Genomic DNA, 27,232 nt, shown 5'->3' with positions numbered 1-27,232 from the left:
TGGTTGTGCTATCTAGAAGTCATCTAGAGGAAAGAATCCTTAAAACAGGTGCCAAGAGAGGCACACGTATCATAATAGTACATCTGTTCCCACACCAATATAAGTACAAAGCACAAATAAAGATTTTAATGATATCCTTTAACGCATAACAAAAGTTATTTTATGATTTATGGCCAGTAAATAACTTAAGAATTTCACTGAGATGGAGATACTGAGCAATGTCAGTCTCACACAGTACATAAATCATTATCACTATATATGTGACTTTCAAATATGAGGCTCAACAAAATGACAAATTAATATATTTCATAGAATTTCAAGGTCACTATCAAATAGTCAGATCCAAAATATTAAATAAGGGCAGGCTAAAAGAATACTGTAATAGAAATGTAGAGATAGAGTTTGATTTTTAAAATCTAAGATCTAAAGAGTACAGTGCAAAACATCTACTGTATAAACTTTCAAAGTAAGCATTTCTGAAGTTGATGTATTATACAGGCTTATACTTATAACTACAAAGTCATGTTATCAGGATTACCAAGTACTTTAAAAATCATCTCATTTTTGATGCATGAATTACTTCTGGAACATCCTTAATAAGAGGTTTCAATCTTTACACCCAATAGTACATAACCCTAACATAGAAGGTTGTTTTCCTTACATTCAGCTAGCAACGATTCACCATAAAATTATTACCCTTGGATCCTACCTGTGCCCAGTATTTTTGAGGTAGTTATCCTGTGCCTCCCATTTCTTTCACTTCGGTATGATTTTTGGACCTTTCACTAATCCAAGGTAGTTTGTTAATGTCCCTCATAAATTATGGTACCCCAAATTAAATGACAATTCAAATGTGGTCTGATCAGCATAAAATAAAGGAATAATATTTCATGATTAAACAATTCGTTAAATAATTTATATAGCCTAAGAATATATAAACTTTCTTAGCAGCCATATCATACTTGATAAATATGGAGTTAAATAATCCCCAAATCTTTTACTTGTCCAATTTTTTTTTCACTAGAAAAAGAACTGCTCAATATTTAATTGTACATCTGCAATAAGCAAGGCATTTTTCTTTTCCTGACATAAATCAATAATTAGCTATCTCTCACAGCTTGCAGAAAAACACAGAAATTAACTAATTTCAAACTTTACCCATCTGTCTCGTGATGATGACCTGGTCTGAATAAGTTCAAGGTTCTTGCAAGCAAGTAAACGACTTCGAACTTTGTACACACAACGGTACACTTCTGATAAGCTTTTACCAGGTTGATATCTAAATAAAGAACCAAAATAGAAAAGTTACCTAATTTCTAGCATCATGAGAGCAAATATTTGTCAGAAGATAGTTTTAAGTTACTTGCCGGCTTTCTCCACATGCTTGACTAAGTAAATTTGTGTGTTTCAGAAGAGCTGCAAGAACAAATCTAGACACAGTGTCCAAGAGTGATTCATTACTTAAAGTTGCACTGTCCCAATCTGAAAATAAAAATGATGTATTAAACATTTAAAAGGGCTCAGAAAACAGTTCAGAGGTCATAGTTTTAGTAATCCCACATCTGAATGTCATTTTTCTACACACTTACTTAACAAGTACACCTCCTAGATCCCACACACTGTTCTGTGTGCTAGACATACAGCAGTAAACAAAACTGAGTCCCTCAACATGGAGGCACCTGGAGATTATTATGCTATGCAAAATAAACCAATGAGAAAGACAAGTATCACATGATCTCACTTATATGTGGAATCTGATGAACAAAATAAACTGATGAAAAAAATAGATCCAGAGGCATGGAGTCATGCAACAGAATGACGGATCTCCGAGGGAAGGTGGGGGAGAAGGGGGGGCCTGGGAAAGATTAACCAAAGAACTTGTATGCATATATGCATAACCCATGGATATAGACAATAGGATGGTGGAGGCCAGGGGTGGGGGCGGGCTACAAACGGTCAATGGGAGAAAAAAAAGGGGGACATATGTAATACTTTCAACAATAAAGATTTAAAATAAAATAAATTTAAAAAAAACTCAAGGGTATTTTTCACAAAGAGGGAAAATAAATTTTTAAAAAATGTCATTTCTAAAATACCCTTTTCTATAAAAAAAAAGTACAGGGAGAAGCCTATGATCTTCTATTTACATGTATCACACATACATAGTATTATGAGCTAGCTACATATTTATCCCCTTTATTCTCTTCATCTTACCTTTACTAACAGCATAATCCTGCATGCTGATCCAAAGGCTTCGTGCAGGCTCTTTTGAACAACCCAATGCCAAGTCTACAAAGACAGCAATTTCAGGTCGCAATTTGTAGTCAAAAGGTTTCTGTTCTTCATTTCCTGAAAGAGCTACCTCTAATAGGCAACTCATACATTTATCTAAAAAGAAAATTATTCAGGTTATTCATTTTAAACCTCATACATTTTGGTGCCACAAACAAAATCTTACCACATTTACTTAATGCATATAAAATGATACATTTCAAACTCGTTTAAGTAGGTGCTACAAAGTTCTTTAATGTTTCTCAACTGCAGGTAGTATCCCTCTTCCATCTGCTCCAAAAGGATGTGTGACTAGATGTAACACTCCAGGGAAGAGGTCTGGCATATTAGTATGTGGGGAGCCTACACCTGCACCACTGTCATATACAACAAAGAACACTCTTGTTCAAAATGTAATTACATCCTTTTTGAGAAACATGTGACCACTGGGAAAGAGATTAGAAGATAATTTTTTTCTTTTTTCTAGACTTACGTATGATTCAAGAGAGATCAGTGATACCATAAACATTTGTTCAGGTGGTTCCTAACTTTTCAATGGGACATTTGATATTCTGAATTAATTTTCCATTTAAAAAACAAATAAAACAATTCTCTAAATGATAGCCAGGTTCTTGAGCTAATACCAAGTCAATGTAACCCATAATAAAATTGAATAATCATATATTTACAATTTTACAAAGGACAAATACCCTTTCTTAATATATGCAAGTATTTAAACATAAAATGTAATATTTTAATAGATCAATTATGATCTATTATAATTTCAAAAGTAACATGAAAACTAAAACTGAAATAAGCCAGTCAGAGAAAGACAAGTATAATATGATTTTTCATTCATATGTGGAATCCAATGTACAAATGAACCAACAAGCAAAATAGAGACAGACTCATAGAGAGAAAGCAGACTGACAGTTGTCCTATGGGTGGGGGGGAGTTACCTATGGGCAGAGGTAGAGAGATTGAGCAAAAAAGAAAAAGAAGAGAGAAAACATTTATGGACATAGACAACAGTGTGGAAATCGTCAGGGGAAGGTGGAAAAGGCTATAGGGGGGATAAATTGACTTGAGGTGGGAAACATACAATATAGTGTACAGATGATGTGTTGTAGAATTGAGCACCTGAAACCTGTAAAATTTTGTTAGCCAGTGTCACCCCAATCCTATCTAATAAAAGAGTAATATGCAAGTTAACCATCACTTCCTCACTGTCATTCCATCACTCCATCACAAAGATGGCAGTGGCCACGGAGCTGGAGCGAGCAGGAGGCTTGGGTTGCCCCCGGCGATGGAGTAAGCCAAGCTTCCCGCCTGCCCTGGCCAGCCCTGAGCTCTGCTCAAGGCTACAAAGTTTCAATTATAGAAGATAAATAAATCCCAGATACCTGCTTCCAGCTGGCAGGGCCTCCACTCAAGGAGGCACTGGGAGCCTCAGTTGCCAAGGGCAACCCAGGCTCCAGCCAGACCAACACTATAAAGTTTCAATGATAGAAGTTAAATAAATCCCAGATACCTGCTTCCAGCCTGTGGGCGTGGCCAGCCTGAAAATAGCCCTCAGCCCCACACTCAGGCTGGCCAGGCACCCCAGTGGGACCCCACCACCACCCTAAAGGGACTATGGCCAGCCTGAAAACGGCCCTCAGCCCTTCACCCAGACACCCCAGTGGGGCCCCCAACCCTGAAGGAAGTGTGGCCAGCCAGAAAACAGCCCTCAGCCCCTCAACCACTCTGGCCACACCCCCATGGGATGAGGGTCCCCACTGGGGGGCTTGACCAGCCTAAAAATAGCCATTAGCCCCTCACGCAGGCTGGCCAGGCACCCCAGTGGGGACCCCCACCCTGATCCGGGACACCCTTCAGGGCAAACCAGCTGGCCCCCACCTGTGCACCAGGCCTCTGCCCTATATAATAAAAGGGTAATATGCAAATTGACCCTAACAGCAGAATGACTGGGAATGACTGGTCACTATGACACACACTGACCACCAGGGGGCAGACACTCAATGCAGGAGCTGCCCCCTGGTGGTCAGTGCGCTCCCACAGGGGGGAGCTCTGCTCAGCCACAAGCCAGGCTGATGGTTGCCAGCACAGCAGTGGTGGCGGGAGCCTCTCCCGCCTCTTTAGCAGCGCTAAGGATGTCCAACTACAGCTTAGACCTGCTCCCCGCTGGCAAGTGGACATCCCCCGAGGGCTCCTGGGTTGCCAGAGGGATGTCTGACTGCCAGCTGAGGCCCAATCCCCTGGGAAGCGGGCCTAAGCCAGCAGGTGGACATCCCCCAAGGGGTCCCAGACTGCGAAAGGGCACAGGCCGGGCTGAGGGACCCCCCAAGTGCACACATTTTTGTGCACCAGGCCTCTAGTAAGTTCAATGAAAAGAAAAAAAAAAAGAAATGAAAAGTGATTTTATTCATACTAAAGGCCAGTTAAAGTAAATATAACAGAAATATGAGAAAGGTAGAGATATACTTTTGTCCAAGGAGGACATCTGGGGTTAACAGAGTTAAACACTGATAGTACTGTAACCATCTTTATGATGTTAAATATTGCTTGAAAAACTATGATTTTACTTTTTTTTTTGATACATGTATCATAAAGTACTAGTCTAGCATTCATCGGCCATGGCCAAACTCACCTTCTGGTTCATAAATAAAATTATGAATATACTAGAGGCTCAGTGCATGACATTCGTGCACTGGAGTGGGAAGGGTCCCTCAGCCCTTGCAGTCCAGGACCCCTGGGGGGATGTCTGCTTGCTGGCTTAGACCTGGGCCTAAGCTGGCAGTCAGACATCCCCTGAGGGGTCCTTAGTGCTGCTGTGGAGGCAGGAGAGGCTCCTGCCACCACTGCTGCGCTTGCCAGCCGTGAGCCCAGCTTCTGGCTGGGTGGTGCACCCTCTGGGGGAGTGCACTGACCACCAGGGGGCAGCTCCTGCATTGAGTGTCTGCCCCCTGGTAGTCAGTGCATGCATAGAGACTGGTCATTCCACCATTTGGTCAATTTGCATATTAGGGTTTTATTATATAGGATAGAGACCTGGTGCACGGGTGGGGGCTGGGTGATTTGCCCTGAAGGGTGTCCCGGACCAGGGTGGGGGTCCCGCTGGGGTGTCTGGACAGCCTGGGTGAGGGGCTGAGGGCTGTTTTCAGGCTGGCCACACCCCCTTCAGGGTGGGGGTCCCCACTGGGGTGCCCGGCTGACCTAGGTGAGGCGCTGATGGCCATTTTCAGGCTTGGCCATGCCCCCCGGCGACCCAAGCTCCCAGCCTCTCCTTTTTTTTCTTCCCAGGATTTATTTATCTTCTATCATTGAAACTTTGTAGCCTTGAGCAGAGCTCAGGGCTGGCCAGGACAGGCGGGAAACTTGGCTTTCTCCATCACTGGGGGCAACCCAAGCCTCCTGCTCGCTCCATGGCCACCGCCATCTTAGTTGGGTTAATTTGCATACTCACTCTTGATTGGCTGGTGGGTGTGGCTTATGGGTGTGGCTTGTTTCTCTTTTAATATATAGAATAACTAGTGGCCTGGTGCACAAAATTCGTGCACATTAAAAGGGGATTAGAGGAAATATTTTAATATTGCTATTTGCCCTTTGTCTATAATAGAAGTGTCAGAGATGAAAGAAAATTAGTAAAATGTATATGAAAATCTTCCTCCTGTCAGAGTCTGGGGCACACCACGGGACCCAGAGTCAAGTCCCCACCCACCCAGGTGTGCCTCAAAATCGCGAAAGACCCAGACCTGGCTGGCCCCACCCCCATTGGGCTAGATCCAGACCTGGCCGGTCCCACCCTTGTCAAGCCCCAGGTCACCTGGCCCGGCGCCAGGTGGGGGTGCAGCCTGAGGTCCCCTGGCCTGGCACCGGGGTAAGGGGCACGGCCTGAGGTCCCTTGGCCCAGTGCCGGGGAGAGGAGTGCGGCTTGAGGTCCCTATCCCAGGCCAGGAGTCACGCCTTGAGGTCCCCCATCAAGCCCCGCTGGGTGGGGGACACAGCCTGAGATCCCCCATCAAGCCAGGCTGGGGGTGCAGTCTAAGATCCCCGTCAAGCCTCACCAGACAGGGGGCACAGCCTCAGGTCCCCTGGCCCGGCACCAGGAGGGAGGCGCAGCCTCAGGTCCCCCATCATGCCCCCTGGGCAGGAGGTCACAGTCTGAGGTCCCCTGGCCCAGGACCAGCTGGGGGACGCACCTTGAGGTCACCCGTCAAGCCCTGCAGGGCAGGGGGGCATGGCCTGAGGTCCCCTGTCAAGACCCACCAGGCAGGGGGCACGGCCTCAGGTCCCTGCTGATTGCTCATTAAGGCTCATTACAGGAACTCGGCCTCCACTGTGGGTGCAGTCACCTTGTGTTACGGAAACCCCCACACCCCTCCATCCACTATGTGCGCCGCCATCTTTGTGAGGGCGTGACAGTCAATTTGCAAATTCCCTCTTTATTATATAGGATAAACTTGCTTAATTAGACCTGTTTTCTGATTTAGCTAAACTTTTTCCAGCCTAGTGAAGCACCCCAACTTCTCTCTCAGGTAATTGTCAGCAACACAGCAGTAAATATCAACATGAAGCAGATTATTATTGTAGATCATGCAGGGAGAACAAAGGGTAAAATATTTAACTGCAGCAGTGTTTGACTATATTCTGCACAGTGAGAAAACCTGAAGTCATTTTCAAGTTCCACCATTTCTTACTTCTTTCCAGTCGGGTCAAGTTTCTACATTTTTCTAAATCTCCGTTTTCCAGCTAATAAAAAGAAAATAGGATTCTACTGAGTCTCCTATCTACGTACTCCAGGACTATTGAAGATCAAATGAGATGAGGCACAGGAAAATGCTTCACAGACATTTGGATAAACTGTAAAATGTCTGCACCTGGGTATAAAGCAAGTCGGGTTCCTGGGCTGAAGAAACTCCAAGGAGACTAGTTGCTAGGGAGAAGAGGCCAGGCATTGCTATGCGATGTCATTACTTGGTGCCCACAGCGACCGTTTCTGGGCTGGGCTGGGCTGTGGGCCACATTTTGCACCATGGGGTCTTGGGAGCATTGGCTGAAATTTGGTAGGGTGTCGCTCTGGGGTGGTGCAGGGCCTGTGTCCTACTTGGGGGAAGCAGAGTGCTGGTTTTGTCAGTGCCAAGTCCATGGTGTTGTTTATTTTTAAACTAGAGGCCTGGTGCACAAAATTCGTGCGGGGGGGGGGGGGTGTCCTTCAGCCCGGCCTGCACCCTCTCTAATCTAGGACCCCGCAGGGGATGTCCGATCCCTGCGGGACTGCTGGCTCCTAACCGCTCACCTGCCTGCCTGCCTGATCACCTCTAACCACTCTGCCTGACTGCCTGATTGCCCCTAACCTCTCTGCCTGCCTGCCTGATCGCCACTAACCACTGCCTGCCTGCCTGATCGCCCCTTACCACTCTGCCTGCCTGCCTGATCACCCCTAACTGTTCTCCCCTGCTGGCCTGATCGCCCCTAACCGCTTCTGCCTCAGTCCCCGCCATTGTGGCTTTGTCCAGAAGGACGTACAGAAGAATGTCTGGAAGATATCTGGTCTAATTAGCATATCACCCTTTTATTAGTATAGGTGGCCCATGCACTTCACAGCAGCTCCTGCATTGAGTGTCCGCCCCCTGGTGATCAGTGTGCGTCATAGCTACCAGTCAGATGGACGAAAGGACGGACACTTAGCCTTTTATATCCTATCTAATAAAAGAGAAACATGGTAATTAGCATACGACCGCTACCCTTCCCATGGGCTAATCAGTGAGATATGCAAATTAACTGCCAGCCAAGATGGTGGCCGGCAGCCAGGCAGCTTGAAACTAACATGAGGCTTGCTTGCTTGACAGAGGAAACCAACGTTCCCCACCTGCCTTGCCGGCCTCTGAGCCTGCAGTTTAAGAAACATTGTAACAAATATAGAAGCTAAACAAAACTCCAGAAACCTGCTTTCAGCGAGCCCGGGATCTCAGAGCTGGAGTTATACATTGTTTCGATTATAGAACTGAAACAAACCAGATACCTTCTTTCAGCAGCGGAGGCCTAAGAGCTGGAGCCTCAGAGCTAAAGCTAGCTCAGAATAAAAAAGAAAAAGAAAAAAAGGAGGAGTTCGGAGCTTCAGTCGGCCTGAAAACAGCCCTCAGCCCCTCACCCAGACTGGCCAGGCACCCCAGTGGGAACCCCCACCCTGATCCAGGACACCCTTCAGGGCAAACCAGTCAGCCCCACCCATGCACCAGGCCTCTATTCTATATAGTAAAAGGGTAATATGCCTCCCAGCACCAGGATCAGCGGAGCCGAGAGGCCTCCCGGCACCGGAATCAGCGTGACGGGGCAGCGCCCAAACCCCCTGATCGCCCTGCGGCTCTGTGTGTGACAGGGGGCGGGGCCACTACCTCCCTATCCGCCCTGCTCTGGTCCTGACAGGGGAAGGCGCCCCAACCCCCTGATCAGCCCTGCTCTGTGCCTGATAGGGGGGAGCTCCCCAACCCCCTGATCACCCTGCGGCTCTGTGTGTGACAGGGTGCGGCACCTCAACCCCCTGATCGGCCCTGCTCTGTGTGTGACAGGGTGCGGTGCCCCAACCCCCCCCCCCAACCCTCCCCACGGGCCCTGCTCTGTGTGACGGGGTAGAGCCATAACCTCCCCCATCGGCCCTGCCCTGAGTGTGAGAGTGGCGGCGCCCCAACCCCCTGATCGGCCCTGCTCTGTGGGTGATAGAGGGCGGCGCCCCAACCCCCGATCCGCCCTGCCCTGAGTGTGACAGGGGGTGGTGCCCCAACTCCCCTATAGGCCCTACTCTGTGAGTGACAGGGGGGAGCTCCTCAACCCCCTGATCAGCCCTGCTCTGTGCATGACAGGGGGGAGCTCCCCAACCCCCTGATTGGCCCTGCTCTGTGCGTGACATGGGGCAGCGCCCCAACCCTCTGATTGGCCCTGCTCTGTGCATGACGGGGTGGCGCCGCAACCTTCCCATCAACCCTGCCTTGAGTGTAACAGGGGGCGGTGCCCCAACCCCCCAATCGGCCCTACCCTGAGCGTACTGAGGGTGGCATTGCAACCTCCCGATCCGCCCTGCTCTGTGCATGACAGGGGGCAGCGCCCCAACTCCCCAATCGGCCCTGCTCTGAGCCCAACCAGGGGCTGCACCTAGGGATTGGGCCTGCCCTCTGCCACCCAGGAGCGGGCCTAAGCCAGCAGGGCATTATCTCCCGAGGGGTCCCAGACTGCGAGAGGGCACAGGCCAGGCTGAGGGACCCTACCGTCCCCCCCGAGTGCACAAATTTTTGTGCACCGGGCCTCTAGTATTTAGATAATGAACTTTAGATCTAATACGACCATGTAGGCTTTCTAATCTAACTCATTATTTTAAGGATTAAAATTAGAAACCCAGAGACATTAATTAAAGGACCTATCCTAGATAAACAACTAGATTATCTGTTTAGGAACTGGAGAAATTCTTATGTTCAGACAGTCAGTCAGAGAGGTAGCTTCCCAGCAAAGTAGACAAGTAGAAGATGAGGCAGAACAAAGGAATCTCCAAAGATACCATAAATAAGGAGGAAATAAATGAAGAATCACACAAGGTAACAACAACATGAAAGCAGGACCGGCAAGGAGGAGGAGGACTGCCATTCACATCTGAGAGGTGTTTGAAAACCAAGCACTGGTAAGTCATGGTGGTAAACTTACAAAGCTTTATATTCTATGAAGCAGTTTCATAACCTCTAAACCCCAGAAGACAATTAATCAAGAATTTTCCCATTTTTATGGATTAGATAAGTTGCTCCAAATGAGTGATAAATAATGACAGAATAGGAGTAGGCCTTCATTTTCCTATTTTAAAGGCTCTTTTCACTACACAATGCTGCAGGATTTAACTGTTTTTCTCAGAGCTCCAATTTATAGTCTCAGATCCCCTACCCTACAAATGCCACTTTAGTTTCCTATCAGTTTTCTATTCAGCAAATCCAGAATAAATGAAATCTCCAATGGAGGTACAAACATAACTATATATTTTAAATGTTGTGAAAAAGCACATTACCTAACTGAGGGGTGTCCATTTCTACACCGTCACTAAAAAGTGGTGTTTTCATCCAATAAGCAGTGTCCTGTTCCTCCGGAGACACAGGGGAGCCCTGAAGCATGCCACCAAGACATCGCCCAATAAGGAGAGCAATTGTTCTTTCCAGATCCACAAGCCACACCCAGGACTGGGCTGGCTGAGGTAATGGCACGCCAGCAGGATCGATCAGTTCTGGCCCTCCTGAAGACAAAAATCATTAGTAATTGTGTCCTTATCAGGTATTCAAGATTCTCAAGCTTTCTCTTGCATTATAATAAGACGTTGAAGCAAAATAATCTTATAATGAAAAGAAATTATAACACTTTCTGTATATATTTCCTTTACTAATTTAAAACATTCAGATAAGTTATACTTATCAAAATTTTCCTTTGTAAAATTATTAATTTTAAGATAAACATTAAAATAGTATATGACAGAATTAACCCAAAGGATTCTATTCCTACTTTTCATTATCCAGATCAAATTTTACCATAAGAGTACTTGAAACAACTCATCCATCCAAAATCAAAACAAGGTTGATTTAGTAAAATTACATTTAGTATTAATACCTTTAAAGCTTGAATTGAGAATTATACTAAGATCCAGACCCATGCTTTCTTTTTGTACATTTGCTTTCAACAGTTCTTCACATTAAAAAAACAAAAAAACAAAAAACTATACCATAAAGATAAAACTTAGCAATAAAGATAAAAACAGATACCAGTGAAATTGTGTGTAGGGGGGATTAGTGGGGAGAGGGGAGAAACCAGATCAATAAATCCAAAATTGGTTATTTGAAAAGACTAATAAAGATGCATAAATCTCTAAAAAAGTAATCTTTAAAAAATTCAAAAATCAGGAATAAAAGCCCTGCCAGTGTGCCTCAGTTGGTTGGAGCATCATCCCATACACCAAAAAGTTGAAGGTTCAATTCCCGGGCAGGTTGCGGGTTTGATCCCTGGTCAGGGTGCATACAGGAGGCAATTGATTGATGTTCCTCTCTCATACCAATGTTTCTCTCTCTCTCACTCACTCTCCCTCTCCTTCTCCCTCTCCCCTCCTATTGATTTTCTGTCTAAAAATCAATAGAAACATATCCTTGGGTAAGGATTTTTTAAAAATGTTTTTTAATTAGGAATACACAAGAGGATTTAACAACAGAGATTTTAAGAAATCATGAGTAAATATTATGAACAATTTTATATAAATAAATGAAAACCAACAAATGATATTTTCTGGAAAAAAATCAATTTCCAAAATGGGCTTGATAAAAAAACAAAAAGCTGAAAGAGAACAAAACCTCTAAGAAAGAAAACTAATAGCCAAAGTCTATCTAAAAAAACCAGGCACAGATAGTTTTATAAAGTCTTCTAAACCTCAAGAAAAGATAATCCCTATCTTACACAAATTATTTCAGAAAAAAAGGGGGGGGGGGAGGAAGATTCTAAACTGATATTATGAGGTTGGTATAATGGTGGTAGTAAAAATAATACAATAATAGCATCACAGAAAAATTATAGAAAAATATCAATTGTAAACACAGATGTGGAAATCCAAAATAAAATGACACCTAATCAACTAATGCAAAGTTCTGAGATGCTTTTGCAAAGGGAGGGTAAACCTCGAATGGCTCCATATTAAGCCTAATCAACATCAGCTGTAACCTTGACACTTGACTTCATCTAAATCCAGTTGTCACAGAACCATACAATGTTAAAGTAATATAGGCCCTCAATGTCATCTTGTTAACCTTAATCTTTCCAGGAGAAACAAACAAAGGCTTTAAGAAGTTGTAAGTGACTTGCCTAAGATCAGACAGCCAAATTACTAGGAGAGCCAAGACTAAAATCTAGGATCTTTTTATGCATTAGTCCAAGATCAAAACATGGGACCTCACTTAAACTTGAAACGTTTTAAAATTGTAGTAATGAAACTCCTTTGATAGCCTTAGGACACAGAGGCTTCAGTGGGAAAACACACTGTTTTCTAGACATGATATTTTAAGCTATATTCAAATACACAGAATCATCAGCATTTTATAAATTAAACGATTTCAAGTGCCTTGCCTAAAATCAGAATGTTATTTCCTATAAAATATCTAAAAGGGAAAACACAGAAAAATAGGTTCTCAATTCCCATCTTTTGCATTCAGTTATCTATATATCCAACCAAAATAAAAAATATTTTACTGTCAAAGAGATTTAAAAATAAAAATTTTTGCACTTAATAAAACTTTTTTAAAAATGTATTTTTATTGATTTCAGAGAGAAAGGGAAAGGGAAAGATAGAAACATCAATGATGAGAGAGAATCATTGATCAGCTGCCTCCTGCACACCCCCTACTGGGGATCGAGCCCACAACCCAGGCATGTGCTCTTGACCGGAATGGAACCCTGGACACTTCAGCCCGCAGGCCAACGCTCTATCCACTGAGCCAAACCAGCTAGGGCAAGAAATAAAACTTTTAAAATCAAATCCATCTATTGACTATAAAATGTGTCCTTATGCTGCTGACTGAATTATGAAAGAATGCTTTTCTGCCCTGGCTGGTGCGACTCGGTTGAGCATTGTCCAGTGCACCAAAAGCTCACTGGTTCAATTCCCAGTCAGGACACATCCCCAGATTGTGGGCTCAATCCCAGGTCAAGGCGCATATGGGAGGTGACCGATAGATGTATCTCTCTAGTATAGATGTTTCTCTCTTCTTCTTCCTTCTTCTCTCTTAAATTAATAAGAATATTATAGAAAAGGAAACAAAAGGAAAGAAAGCTTCCCTATCATCCATTGTACCATGTATTCTAATTTAAACCATGTCAAAATTTAGGTTAAAAAAAGTTTCTTAGAATCAGTAAAATATACTATTCAAACCTGCTGACCATATAAACATCCTACTCATGACATTATTATATATGAGCAACTTCGTAATGTTTTCCCATATAAGAGCCCACTTTAGACTATAATCCCTGAGAAGATGACAACTTTATCTTTTTCATTACATAACATATCCAAGTGTCAAATAGAATTTACCTGATGAATGCAAAGAGGAACAACTTTTCTCAAAAGCATTATTTGCTCTTTTACCATCTTTACTTACCATGAAGAGGCCACTGTAACTCTTGGTCTTCTAAAAGAGCGGCAGCTGGCAGGAGTCTATTAAGGCAATCAAGAGGTGGCAACAAGTCGAGGAGGTAACTCAATAAAGGCCGAGCCACGGACACAGGGAGTAACAGTAGGGAATTAACAATCTGGCAGAGCATACTGCCTGCAGCTGAGACATATATCACATCTATGAAGGGTAAGAAATTCAACATGGATCAATTCAACATGTTACGAACTTTAAAACCAATAAATTTTAACTTACAATACACTAATTCAGTAACTCTTTGTTGAACACCTACCTGGTAGGTGGCTTGATATTAGTATTTACTTACTTGCAGAGAGTGCCACCAACAGACACTTTGTGGGAAAGCATACGTAACATCATGCCAAGAAATTCAAAAGATTATAACTCCTTCCCTTAAAATGCATTATGAATTTCTGATTCACAAATCTATCCTCTTTAGGTTTACTCAAAAAATATTTCCCGAGTACCTATACAACATACCAAGCACTGTTCTAGGTGAGATACAGCCATGAAAAAAAGACATAAAAATTCCTGTCCTCATAGTGCTTACATTTTAGTGAGGGAAGCCTTTTATGTTTTTTAAACCGAATTTACTTTTTAAAAAATTAACATCACCTCAAAGCATCTATCTTTTTATTATCACTATCGGTTTTAAATCACATTTGTTTCAATACTTCATTGTATTTTGGGTGGATCATTCAGAGATGAGTTCAGTTTGAATGGATTAAATTTTAATGCCCGTGCAACAGCACAATGGAAATGTCTAGTAAGCAGTCTCTTTTTTCAGTGGGGGAACCTCAGAGTACATTGGTTTTGGACAGACATACTGAATTTTAGTTTAAAACAAACAAAAAAAGACACCAGTAGGTAACTACAGAAAGGCCCATGTGAAAAGGGGAGTTCTCAGCTAGGTGCAGATACAGGAGTCAACATACATATGGTGGTTAAAAGCAATGGGACCTGATAGGATCATTCAGGGAGAAATAAGGGTTTAGGGCAAAAGTCAGAGGATCATACACATTAAAGGGCATGTCCAAGAAAGAGGAGTTTATAGGAATCAACAAAAAACAGTGACCAGAGATATATGAGTAAAAACAGATTATGACTACACAGAAGCCCAAGGAAAAGAAGGCATTTCAAGAAGAAAAAAGGAACACTGGAAAATGTTGAAGGTAAAGAAATAGCAAATTAAAAATCTCACTTTATACCACTTAATATTAATCACTTTGAGTATATATCATCCAACATCTTAAAATTAGGCCTCTGTCATGCCAAGAGCTTCTTTTAAGATTAACCAGATCAATCACTATTACCATCACCCCAAAATCAATCCAAATCAAAGGGGTTTTCAATAAGGAGATTCAAGATCATCCTTATTCTACTCAGAGGTTTCAGGCCCTCATAAGGCTTTGGAAAGGCTAAGGACTCTTATTTTATAATCACTGATTACATTTGAAAACTAGTTCTAAACATACCTCTTAATTTTTCTCCAACACTGCCATTCCAAGGACTTTCTTTGAGTAAATTTGCAGAACGTGAATAAATATCTGTGGCATGAGGCAACAAGAGCTGAAGATGTTTATGAAGCAATGCCACACTGCTTGAATTCTGAGGGGGAAAAGTTGCTAAATTACTACACTTTAAAAGATTCAAGGTACACAAATGTCATGGCTTAACCAAATATCTGAGTTTCAAGGTCCCTGAGAGATCACCATAAAAGGCAAAGAATCAAATACCTCGCTAATGTTATTGATGTGACAAAATGCCAGCAGCTGTTTCTGCAGTGAACACAGCAGTTCATGAAGATGAGCAGGCTGACTGTTCTCCGAAGATGATGTTCCAAGCAGAAATTTATCACTATTCTTTTCTAGCTCTCCAAATGCTTGATCCTAAAATGATACATAAATGAAGATCATATATGAAGTGCTTGAAAATGAAAGTAAGGTCCTACTATAAATTATTCTGATTTAAGAAGCCATTGCCATCTTTCTTCAATATTATAGATTTTTAAATCATTGCTATGTTGTTATTAGCTATTAGATAAGATTTATCAAAAAATCTCAATTTGTTTTTCCATTAAAGAAACAATACATATTTCACCAAAGAAATTTTGAAAATACAGAAAATAATAGGAAAACAGTACTGTACCCAAAGACAACATATTTCAACATTTTAATGCTATTGTTTTCCAGATTTCTGTAAAGTTTTTGTTTTCACATGCTTGTGAATTTCTAACATCACAATTCTTAAAAAGGAATTTTATTTCTGACTATAAAAGAAATAAGTGGACTAGCACTGACCAGGTAGCTCACTTGGTTGGAGTGCCGTCCCATACACCAAAAGGTTGTGGTTCCAATTCCCCAGTCATCAGGCGTACAGGAGGCAACCAATCTCTCAATCTCTCTCTCTCTCCCTCCCTCTCTGTCTCAAATCAATTTAAGAAGCATGTCCTCAGATGAAGATTAAAAAAAAAAAGTAAAATAAATAAGTGGACTAAGTAGAGATGATAATTAAATATAATATGTGATCCTGGATTGAAAGGGAGCTGCTATAAAGGACAATTTAATGGGACAATTATAGAAATTTGAATATGTACTATATATTAGACTAGAGGCCGGGTGCATGAAATTTGTGCACTGGGGGTGTGGGGGGATCCCTCAGCCCAGCCTGTGCCCTCTCACAGTCCGGGACCCCTCTCTCCTTACCAGCCACCTGCTTGCTGCTCCCTACAGCTCAGCTCGCTGCTCCTTAGTGTTGACGCAGAGGCTCCCGCCACTGCCGCTGCGCTCACCAGCCATGAGCCCAGCTTCTGGCTGAGCAGCACTTCCCCTGTGGGAGCACACTGACCACCAGGAGGCAGCCCCTACGTTGAGTGTCTGCCCCCTAGTGGTCAGTTCATAGCGACCAGTCATTCCACCATTCGGTCGATTTGCATATTAGGGTGATATTATATAGGATAGTAGTTCTGCATCAATGTTAAATTTCTTGAATTCTATAAATGTTCTGTTGTCATGTGAGAGAATGTACTTCTTCTTAAGAAATACATGTTTAAGTGCTTAGGAATAGCCAGCATGACATCTGCAACTTACCTCAAATGATTTAGAAGAAAAAGATCAATAGATAGATAGATAGATAGATAAGGCAAATTTGGGTAAAGAATACACGGAGTTCTTTGAATGATTCTTATAACTCTTGTGTAAGCTTTAAATTATTTCAAGTTTAAAATATTTTTTTAAATGCATAATGTAAAAAATTTAGAAAGTACCAAAACTGTATTTTAAAAAACTTAAAAGCATCATTCAGCCAATCACCCAAAGAAAATCACTATTAACATTTTTGATGTATTTCTTTCCTGATTTTTGTGACTTTTTGATAATATTGCTCATTCTATTTTTACTCTTCTCTTTTCCAACAAATTCACAAATATTATCTACATTTTCATAAACCACCTATATATATAAAACCCTACTATGCAAATAGACCGAATAGCGGAACAACTGAACTGTTCGCTATGACGTGTGCTGACCACCAGGGGGTGCACACAAAACATGGAAGGCATCAGCAGCAGGCAGCAGAGCGTGGAACATGGCAGGCATCAGCCATGGCAGTATGGTGGAGCAGGTGAGCAGGGGCACCACCGTCCAGTGCACTGGTCACTGTCATCCGGGCGAGCCTCTACTGGTTACTGAAAATTCCTTGCTCCCACATGCCGTGGTCCCACCAGACGTTCACACATGCTGCTGGCACCAGCTCCACTCGCATCCACTACTGGCACCAGAGCCGCTGTTCTCATCCACTGCCAGTGCCTGGCTCCGGCCCCAATTGTTTGGTGCCATCAGCAGGTGCGAGTGGCTGGCTGCCAGCCTCTCAGGACTTCTCCACCTCCCCCTGCTCCTGAGGGACAATCGGGGACCACAGCCACCTCTTGCACTTGCTGCCGGTGATGGCCCCACTCACACCTGTAGCCGGCGCCAGAGCCGCTGCTCACACGCACTGCCACCACTGGGTGCCGGTCCCGATCGCTCGGCGCTGTCAGCGGGTGCGAGTGGCGGCTGCCAACCTCTCAGGGCTTCTCCACCTCCCCCTGCTCATGAAGGGCAATCGGGGCAGCAATTGCTGCTCACACACATTGACAGCGCTGGCTCCTCTTGCACCTGCTGCTGGCGCAGGCCCCAATCGCTCTGCACCATCAGCAGGTGTGAGCAAGGCCAGTGCCATCAGCACGAGAGTGGTGGCAGCTGGGCTGCTGGCAGAGAGGGGACCAAGGGCCACAGCGGGAGGGGCCGGGCTGGGGCATGGAGAATGGGGCAAGACCGGCCCCTGCGCCCACTGCAGCCTTGTGGCCCACAGTTCCTTTAAAGGTGCACAAATTTGTGCACTGGGCCCCTAGTGTATATAAAACTTGAGTTATATAATATTTCATTGAGCATATAAAAATTTGTGCACTCGGGGGGGAGGGGGGGTCCCTCAGCCCGGCTTGTGCCCTCTCGCAGTCTGGGACCCCTCGGGAGATAACGACCTGCTGGCTTAGGCCTGCTCCTGGGTGGCAGAGGGCAGGCCTAATCCCTAGGTGCAGCCCCTGGTCGGGCTCAGAGCAGGGCCAATTGGGGAGTTGGGGCACCGCCCCCTGTCATGCACAGAGCAGGGCGGATTGGGAGGTTGCAATGCCACCCTCAGTCACGCTCAGGGTAGGGCCGATTGGGGGGTTGGGGCACTGCCCCCTGTCACACTCAAGGCAGGGTTGATGGGAAGGTTGCGGCGCCAACCCGTCACGCACAGAGCAGGGCCAATCAGAGGGTTGGGGTGCTGCCCCCTGTCACGCACAGAGCAGGGCTCATCAGGGGGGTTGGGGCTCTGTACCCTGTCACGCACAGAGCAGGGCCGATCAGGGGGTTGGGGAGCTCCCCCCTGTCACGCACAGAGCAGGGTCAATCAGGGGGTTGGGGAGCTCACCGCTGTCACACACAAAACAGGGCCAATCAGGGGGTTGGGGAGCTCCCCCCTGTCATGCACAGAGCAGGGCCCATCAGGGGGTTGAGGAGCTCCCCCCTGTCACTCACAGAGTACGGCCGATAGGGGAGTTGGGGCACTGCCCCCTGTCACACACAGAGCAGGGCGATTCAGGGGGTTGGGGCGCTGCCACTGTCACACCCAGGGCAGGGCCAATGGGGAGGTTATGGCTCTACCCCATCACACACAGAGCAGGGCCCATGGGGTGGGGGTGGGGTTGGGGCGCTGCACCCTGTCACACACAGAGCCACAGGGTGATCAGGGGGTTGGGGAGCTCCCCGTATCAGGCACAGAGCAGGGCCGAACAGGGGGTTGGGACGCCTTCCCCTGTCAGGAACAGAGCAGGGCGGATAGGGAGGTTGTGGCCACGCCCCGTCACACACAGAGCCGCAGGGCGATCAGGGGGTTTGGGCACTGTCCCCTGTCACACTGATCCCGGTGCCGGGAGGCTTCGCGGCTCTGCTGATCCCGGTGCTGGGAGGCATATTACCCTTTTACTATATAGAATAGAGGCCTGGTGCATGGGTGGGGACTGGCTGGTTTGCCCTGAAGGGTGTCCTGGATCAGGGTGGGGGTGCCCACTGGGGTGCCTGGCCATCCTGGGTGAGGGGATGATGGCTGTTTGCAGCTGGTCACACACCCTTCAGGGTGGGGGTTCCCACTGGGGTGCCTGGCCAGTCTGGGTGAGGTGCTGAGGGCTGTTTTCAGGCTGGGACTGAAGCTCCCAACTGCTCCTTTTTTTCTTTTTCTTTTTTTTTATTCTGGGCCAGGTTTAGCTCTGGCTCCAGCTCTGAGGCCTCAGAGGCTGAAAGTAGGTATCTGGTTTGTTTAGGTTCTATAATCAAAACTCTGTATCAACTCCAGCTCTGAGATCCCAGCCCGCTGAAAGCTGGTTTCTGGGGTTTTGTTTAGCTTCTATATTTGTTACAATGTTTCTTAAACTGCAGGCTCAGAGGCCGGCAAGGCAGGTGGAGAACGTTGGTTTCCTCCGTCACTGAAGCAAGCAAGCCTCATGTTAGTTTCAAGCTGCCTGGCTGCCGGCCGCCATCTTGGCTGGCAGTTAATTTGCATATCGCCCTGATTAGCCAATGGGAAGGGTAGCAGTCGTACGCTAATTACCATGTTTCTCTTTTATTAGATAGGAGATATATATATATATACATATATATATATCATATAATTTAATCATTCCCATATTTTAGACATTTCAGTTGTTTCTAACTTCTTATTATCCTATATAATAAAAGGCTAATATGAAAATTGTCCCTACGGGTGGGAGTTTGACCAACCAGGAGTCAGACGTGCGCTGATCACCAGGGGGTGGCGTGGAACATAGCAGGTGTCAGCGACACAGCGCTGGCAGTGGGCGGCAATGGAGGTGCTGCCAACCCACATGGGCCCTGATAAGAGCAGGACTGCAGCGGGATGGTGGAGCAGGTGAGCAGGCAGTGCCTGGCTAAGGCGGTTGCGAAGGGAGGCCCCGGCCAGCGGCAGCAGCAGGCAGCCAGGGGAAGGGAGGCCCTGGCGCGCAGCTGGTAGGGACCCTACCCGTGCAATATTTCATGCACTGGGCTTCTAGTTGGTTATAATTAATAATGCAATGAACATCTTTATGCATAATATATGGTCTGTTTACAATATGCAAAAGAGGATCTCAGAACATTTTAAGACCCTTGCAATATAAGCACCATTATAAGCTCCCAAATAAGCACTATTAGAGAGAAACTGACTGTTTGTATCCCCTCAAAATTCATATGTTGAAGGCTAATCTCCCCAAATATTTTAATAATTGGAAGCAGGATCTTTGGAAGGTGAATTGTTGTGAGGGCAGAGCCCTCATGAATGGGATTATGCCCTTACAAAAGAGATCACAGAGAGCTTGCCTGTGTGAGGACACAGGCAAGAAAACCACCCAGTCCTCCAGTGCCTTTGTCCTGGATTTCCCATCTGCAAACTAATTAATAAATTTGTGTTCTTTATAAGGCACCCAGTCCAGGGTACTGATATAGCAGACCAAACAGATTAAGATAATTTATTATTTTAGCCCAAAAGTAGTATTTTATTGCCATGTCCACATAATATACACATCTACCTTAGCCCTAATGACATAATAAAGGAAATACTTTAATTTAGCATAAATGTTCCTTAAAACTTTGGGAAAAAATTTCAGACAATAACAAGTGGGTATGTGTGTATGTATATATATGTATGTATGTATGTGTGTGTGTGTGTGTGTGTGTATATATATATGTGTGTGTGTGTGTGTGTGTGTGTGTGTATATATATATATATATATATATATATATATATATATATATATCACTTCCCATTCCACTTATAGTCAAATATCAGGTCAAATTTACATTCTTAAATCTGAGAGAAAATAATTTATAAGAACAACTATACTCTAATCTAGTCAACAACCTTTTAATGTAGGCAGAACAAAATGCTAAAACTTATATAGAAGGAAAAGAATATACAGACCTGACACTGAAGAGGTCTAGGAAACAATGTGAAAGGATACACAAACAAGTTGAAGTTAAGTTATACAGTACATTTTGACTCTAAAAATTGCTAAAGGGTATGCAGTTATAATGCTATGGTTAGATGGGGTTATTTGGGCAAGGATTCCTAAAATAAGGCGGGGGGTGGGTTGGTAGATGGGAAGATATCAACCAAAGAACTTGTATGCATATATGTATAATCCATGGACACTGACAATAGGGTGGTGAAGGTCTGGGGCAGGGGGTGGGGGTGGACCAGAGGGGGTCAATGAGGGAAAAAGGAGACATATGTGATACTTTCAACAATAATGATTGTGTGTGTTTTTAAGTTACAGATTGGTAGACAGAAGAGCAAGCAGAAGATAGGTATGCCATGTGCAGGAGATCAAGAGTGGTATGTAAGCCAAATGATAAAAGGTCTGAAAAAGTTTTAATTTAATACAATATTGTTTTTTAATAAAACAAGGTTATTCCAGCAGTAGGATACTGAGAAGACACCAATAGTGAAAACAGCTATAACACTACTATTAATATTAGGTCCTGATGGCCTGAGTTAGAACCTATAGAAATGAAAAGAAAAAAAGAGATGGATCTAAGGAACACCACAAAGTAAAAATTAATGGCCCCCTAATACAGGGAAAGCTACAGTGTCCACCTTCTTTTCTCCAGTTGAACAGCCAATTCTTAGTTAGTGCCAATCATATTGTTTAATTATAAGATTATATCTGGTAAAGTCAATCATTATTATACCCATCCTCATTATTCCTCTCTTGCAAAATGTTGTTGACTATTTGTATCTGTTTATTCATTAACATCAAAAAAAAATTTGGTAAAATTCTAAAATAAATCTCTTTGGAATTGTCAATTATAAGTCAGTAGGCAGCCACAATATTTCAGAAGATTTGACATGTTTTTGCCCTATGGAGGAGTGGAATCTAGAGCTTTATTTCATTAGTGTTTAAACGTCAAAATATCTTGACTTAAAGTGATATCTTCCACCTCTAAAAACAAAGAAAAAAATAAGAGCTTTATTATTATTATTATTTTAACCACACACAAAAAAGAACTTACTGTATAAAATCCTAAATTCCTTAAGAGAGTCTTCATCAAAATTTCAGCTAGATGGGTGTCTGGATGGCAGCTCTGAGTGCCATAAGGTTGATCTGGCAGGTTTCCGTAGCCAGTACACACAGAAGAGAGGTCAGCAGCATCAGAGGGTGAACTATAGCCAAGTAAGGAGGCTACATGGGTATGATCTTGCAAACTTGTCAGAATGATATCCAGTTGCATTCTCTAAAGAAAAATATTTCCATTGATAAAATAGGAATTAGCTTAAAACTCACTAGAAAAAGATCCCAGAAAAAAACTATACTAATGATGCTAAATAATCCACTTCATATTCTGATTAACAATAATCTTTTAGCAAATAAGTAATCAAAAGAAAAGCTATCTGGCCCTGGCTGGTGTGGCTCAGTGAGTTGGAGCATCATCCCATACACCAAAAGGTAGCAGGTTCAGTTTCCAGTCGGGGCGCATGTGGGAGGCAACTCTTCAATGTTTCCCTCTCACATCGATGTTTCTCCCTCCCTACCTTTCTCTTTTCCTCTCTCTGAAAAAAAAAAGAAAGAAAGAAAGAAAAATTAAAAAAAGAAAAGCTATCCCATTAATACCACTTGGGAAAATGCAACTTAGAGTTTTATTCCATTCTTTATTATAAAACCTAAAACTCTAAGCTAAAATGGCATACTCTGCATAATGATTTTAGCACTGTACATAGAAAGGAGTCAGAAACGTCAACAAATAAACTATACTACACATTCTTCTACAGAATTACCAATGAAACTATTTATTCTAACGTTTAAAATATGTAACTGAAACCTAAGCTAATGCAAAATACTCATTGCAAGGCACCTGTGAATATATTACAAGGACGTACCATTTTCCCCCAGACATGTTTAACTCTACAATTGATTGTTCTACTTGATTAAGCAAAATGTACTTACTTTAATGTACAGAAGATATTAAAAAAAGAAAAGAATAAGCACACTCATATCATCAAATACTTTTTCATAATAGTCATCTTTTACTTTTTATGTAAGCAATTTCAGACAAAGTTCTGGGCATGGAGTCAATAATAGTGCATGCCCTTGATTTCAACTCAGTACATTACAAATAAACTAAAAGGTCTCTGATTTGAAAGTGTAAGCAACACTGGAAAAATTAGCCATAATTTTAATAATTACCCCCATAATTTAATAAGTTATCATTTACTTCACCTTCATTAGAAATCTGGGAACTCTCCCAGCAGAAAACATTAAATACAAGGATTCACCAGAACCATCAAGTTAAGTGCACTATTATTTCATAAACACAAGGCAATCGATTAGTTTTATTTTTCTCTCTCTGTGCTTTGTATGTGATATTACTGGTTTACTTAGATACCATGCAGAAGCTCACCTGTCCTTTGGATAAGCTTTCCCATCTATCAGGTCCTTGGGGTAAAAGAGAATGAAGTAACTCCATACGTTCTCGTAATGGAGGTAATAGCATGGTTGCTCCCACTGACAGAGTTTCAATTACCACCTAGTATTAAAAAAGAAAAGTGTATTTATTGGCCTGGTTCTTACCTTTTTAATAAATAAGATAAATTAAATCCACTGATATTAGGATCACAGAAATCACAGAAAGTGGATCATGGAAATCTAAATAAAAGTTATGTGAAAAAAGAAAGCATGCAAGTCCTTATTTAAATGTCTTTAAGAAGACCAGAATACATATTTTCGATTTGCCACTAAATAATCATCATCCAACAAATATTTAGTGTTGAATACAGCATTGGGCCTCGTAAGGCTCTCTGCAAAGTTGAGCAAAACTCCTGAAGTGTCCCAATTATGAAAGATAAGGAACTGTAACAGAGTGCAGGAGACTAAGGAGAAATAACAATTAAATGCAAAACGGGATCCTAGATAGGATCCTACAAAAGAACAAGGACATTAGTGGAAAACTGATATAATTTCTAATAAGGTTTTTAGTTTAATTAATAGTATTAAGCCAATGAAATTTCTAGGGTTTGATCACTGTACTGTGGTTATATAAAGACATTAGTATTAGGGGAAGCTGGGTGACAGATACATGAAAATCCTATTATTTATGCAACTTTTCCTTAAGTCTACAATTGGTTCAAAATATAGCACTAAAGAAGAAAGAAACAAAATACAGCAACAGTGATTGCTGAAAACAGATAAATTATTAGAAGTTTCGGGGAGAAGGAAAAAGGAATACAAACATTCCTCAACAGAAACAGCCTTATGCAAACCCTGGGAGAATCCATCTCCTAAGAACTCTCCTAACACAGAGTAGCTACCAAGGAGGCTCAAGGAATAAATAAACGATTCTAAGGATATTTTTTTTAAGTTAACTTTCTTTACTTTATTCCAATACTTATCAACCTTTAAAAAAATATTTCACTACTTATTGCTGATATTAAATTCTCAGTTTCACGTTAATGTTAACACTCCTACCTACATCCCAGCGACATGCCCCTGCAGCAGAAAAATCACCATCTTTTTTGTTTTATTTTAAACTGACATGTAAGTCACATGTCATAAAATTCCTGCATGCCCCCCACTGGGGATTGAGCCTGAAACCAGGGTATGTACCCTGACCAGGAATCAAACCCTGATCTCCTGATTCACAGGTCGACGCTCAACCACTGAGCCATGCCGACAGGGCTAAATTCACCTTTTTTTAAAAAAAAAAATTATCAACCAAGGATATGTTTTTATTGATTTTCAGAGAGAGAGGGGGAGAAAAAAGGGGAGAAATCAATTGATTGCCTCCCATACATGCACCGACTGGGGGTTGAACCCACAACCTAGGTATATGCCCTGATTGGGAATCGAACTTGCAACCTTTTGATGCATGGGACAATGATCCAACCAACTGAACCAACGGGCCAGGACTCACCTTTTGAAAGTATGAAATTCAGTGGTTTTTAGTATATTCAGAGTTGAATAACCATCACCACTAATTTTAGAAAATTTTGTCATCACCCAAACAAAGAAACTCTGAGCCCATTAGTAGTCACTCCTCATCTCTCCCTCCCTCAAACCCCTAACAACCAACTAATCTATTTTCTATCTCTATGAATTTGCTTACCCTGAACATTTCATGTATATGGAATCATACAACATGTGGCCTTTTGTATATGGCTTTTTTCACTTAGCATACTGTTTACTAGGTTCAGTCACATTGTAACGTGTCAGTTTTTCATTTCTTTTTATAGCTGAGTAATATTACATTTTATTTATTCACCATTTAACAGACATTTGTTTATTTCTACTTTTTGGCTATTACAAATAACTAGAGGCCCGGTGCACAAAATTTGTGCACGGGGGGGGGGGATGTCCCTCAGCCCAGCCTGCACCCTCTCCAATTTGGGACCCCTTGGGGGATGTTCAACTGCTGGTTTATGCCTAAACTGGCAGTCAGACATCCCTCTCACAATCCAGGACTGCTGTCTCCTAACCACTCGCCTGCCAGCCTGATCGCCCCCTAACTGCTCCCCTGCTGGCCTGATTGACACCTAACTGCTACCCTGCCAGCCTGATTGCCCCCAACTTCCCTCCCCTACAGGCACGATTGCCCCCAACTGCTCTCACCTGACAGCCTGATCACCCCCAACTGCCCTCCCCTGCTGGCCTGGTCCCCCGCAACTGCCCTACCCTACCAGCCTGATCTCGCCCCTAACAGCCCTCCCCTACCAGCCTGATGGCCCCCAACTGCCCTCCCCTGCCGGCCTGGTAGCCCCCAACTGCCCTCCCCTGCCAACCTGGTCGCACCCAACTGCCCTCCCCTGCTGACCTGTCACACCCAACTGCCCTCCCATGCTGGCCTGATCTTGCCCCTAACTGCTCTCCCCTGCCTGCCCTCCCCTGCTGGTCTGTTCGCCCCCAACTGCCTCCCTGCCAGCCTGGTCGCCCCCAACTGCCCTTCCCTGCCAGCCTGGTCATCCCCAACTGCCCGCCCCTCCCCCCCCCCCAGCCGACCTGGTCACCCCTCGCAGCCTGCTGTTCAGTCGTTTGGTCGTCCCTTACTAACCCTCCTGCCAACCGGGTCACCCCATGCAGCCTGCTGTTTAGTCATTTGGTCATCCCTCACTAACACCCTCCCCCCGTTGGCCTTGTCGACCCAAGCAGCCTGCTGTTTGGTCATTATATTGTGATGGCATCCCGGACAATTTGCATATTCCTTTATTAGTAGTATAGATATTGCTATAAACATTCTTGTACACATTTTTGCACGGACATGTTTTCAGTTTCCATGGGTATAGATCTAGGTGTGGAATTGCTGCATTACATAGTAACTCTATGTGTAACTAAGAGATTACCTGTTTTCCAAAGTAGGTGTTCCATTTTACATTCCCACCAGGGTTCCAATTTCTCTACATCCTCACCAATATTTATCATTGTCAGTCTTTTTTATTATAGCCTTTTAGTGGGTATGAAGCATATCTCATGTGGTTTTTATTTGCATTTCCCTAATGACTTACAATGTATATTTTTTCATGTTTTTATTGACTATATTTATATCTTTGGAGACACAACTACTCAGATTCTTTGTTCATTTTTTTAAAATTGGGTTATCTTTTTTATTGTTGAGTTGTAAGAATCCTTTACATATTCAAAAACTAGCTTATCAGACATCTGATTTACAAATATTTCTCCCATTCTGTAAATTATATTTTTATTTTCTTAATAATGTCCTTTGAAGCATAAATGTTTTTCATTTTGATGAAGTCCAATTTACCTTTTATTCTTTAGTTGCTTTTGCTTTGGCTAAGAAATCAGTGTCTAAACTAAGGTCATAAATATGATGGATGAATGGGTGAGCAAAATGTGGTATATACATAAAACAGAAGGTTATCCAGCCTTAAAAAAGAAGTAAACACTGCCATATGCTACAACACAGGTGAACCTTGAAGACATTATAATAAATGAAACAAGCTAGTCATGAATAGACAAACAGTATATGATTCCACTTTTATGACACACCTAGCATATCCAAGTCATAGAGACAAAAAGTAGAATGGTAATTGCCAGGAGCTTGAGGGAGGGAAAATGGGAAGTTATCAAACATGGATATAGAATTTCAATTTTACAAAATGAAAAGTTATGGAGATGGATGGTGGTAATAGCTGTACAACATTATGAATGTATTTCATGCCACTGAACTGTACACTTAAAAAATAGTTAA

The 27,232-nt window shown here is 43.2% G+C and overlaps 1 protein-coding gene across 1 annotated transcript in view; it reads right to left on the bottom strand.

Moving 5' to 3' along the window:
• Positions 1-27,232, bottom strand: part of HERC1 (HECT and RLD domain containing E3 ubiquitin protein ligase family member 1) — a 189,617-nt gene that overhangs the window by 102,546 nt on the left and 59,839 nt on the right. The window contains exons 13-21 of the mRNA XM_081094425.1: positions 23,435-23,560; positions 22,049-22,270; positions 15,200-15,352; positions 14,939-15,071; positions 13,434-13,625; positions 10,319-10,540; positions 2,215-2,388; positions 1,368-1,482; positions 1,159-1,279 (exon numbers count right to left, since the gene is read on the bottom strand). Coding sequence (XP_080950551.1) covers positions 1,159-1,279; positions 1,368-1,482; positions 2,215-2,388; positions 10,319-10,540; positions 13,434-13,625; positions 14,939-15,071; positions 15,200-15,352; positions 22,049-22,270; positions 23,435-23,560 — 1,458 coding nt within the window. The remainder of the gene's footprint in view (positions 1-1,158; positions 1,280-1,367; positions 1,483-2,214; positions 2,389-10,318; positions 10,541-13,433; positions 13,626-14,938; positions 15,072-15,199; positions 15,353-22,048; positions 22,271-23,434; positions 23,561-27,232) is intronic.

Source organism: Myotis nattereri (assembly GCF_964212035.1).
Source record: "Myotis nattereri genome assembly, chromosome: 1".
Lineage (NCBI taxonomy): Eukaryota > Metazoa > Chordata > Mammalia > Chiroptera > Vespertilionidae > Myotis > Myotis nattereri.
Note: the sequence above shows the minus strand (reverse complement) of the source record. Positions and strands in the feature narration are given on the sequence as shown.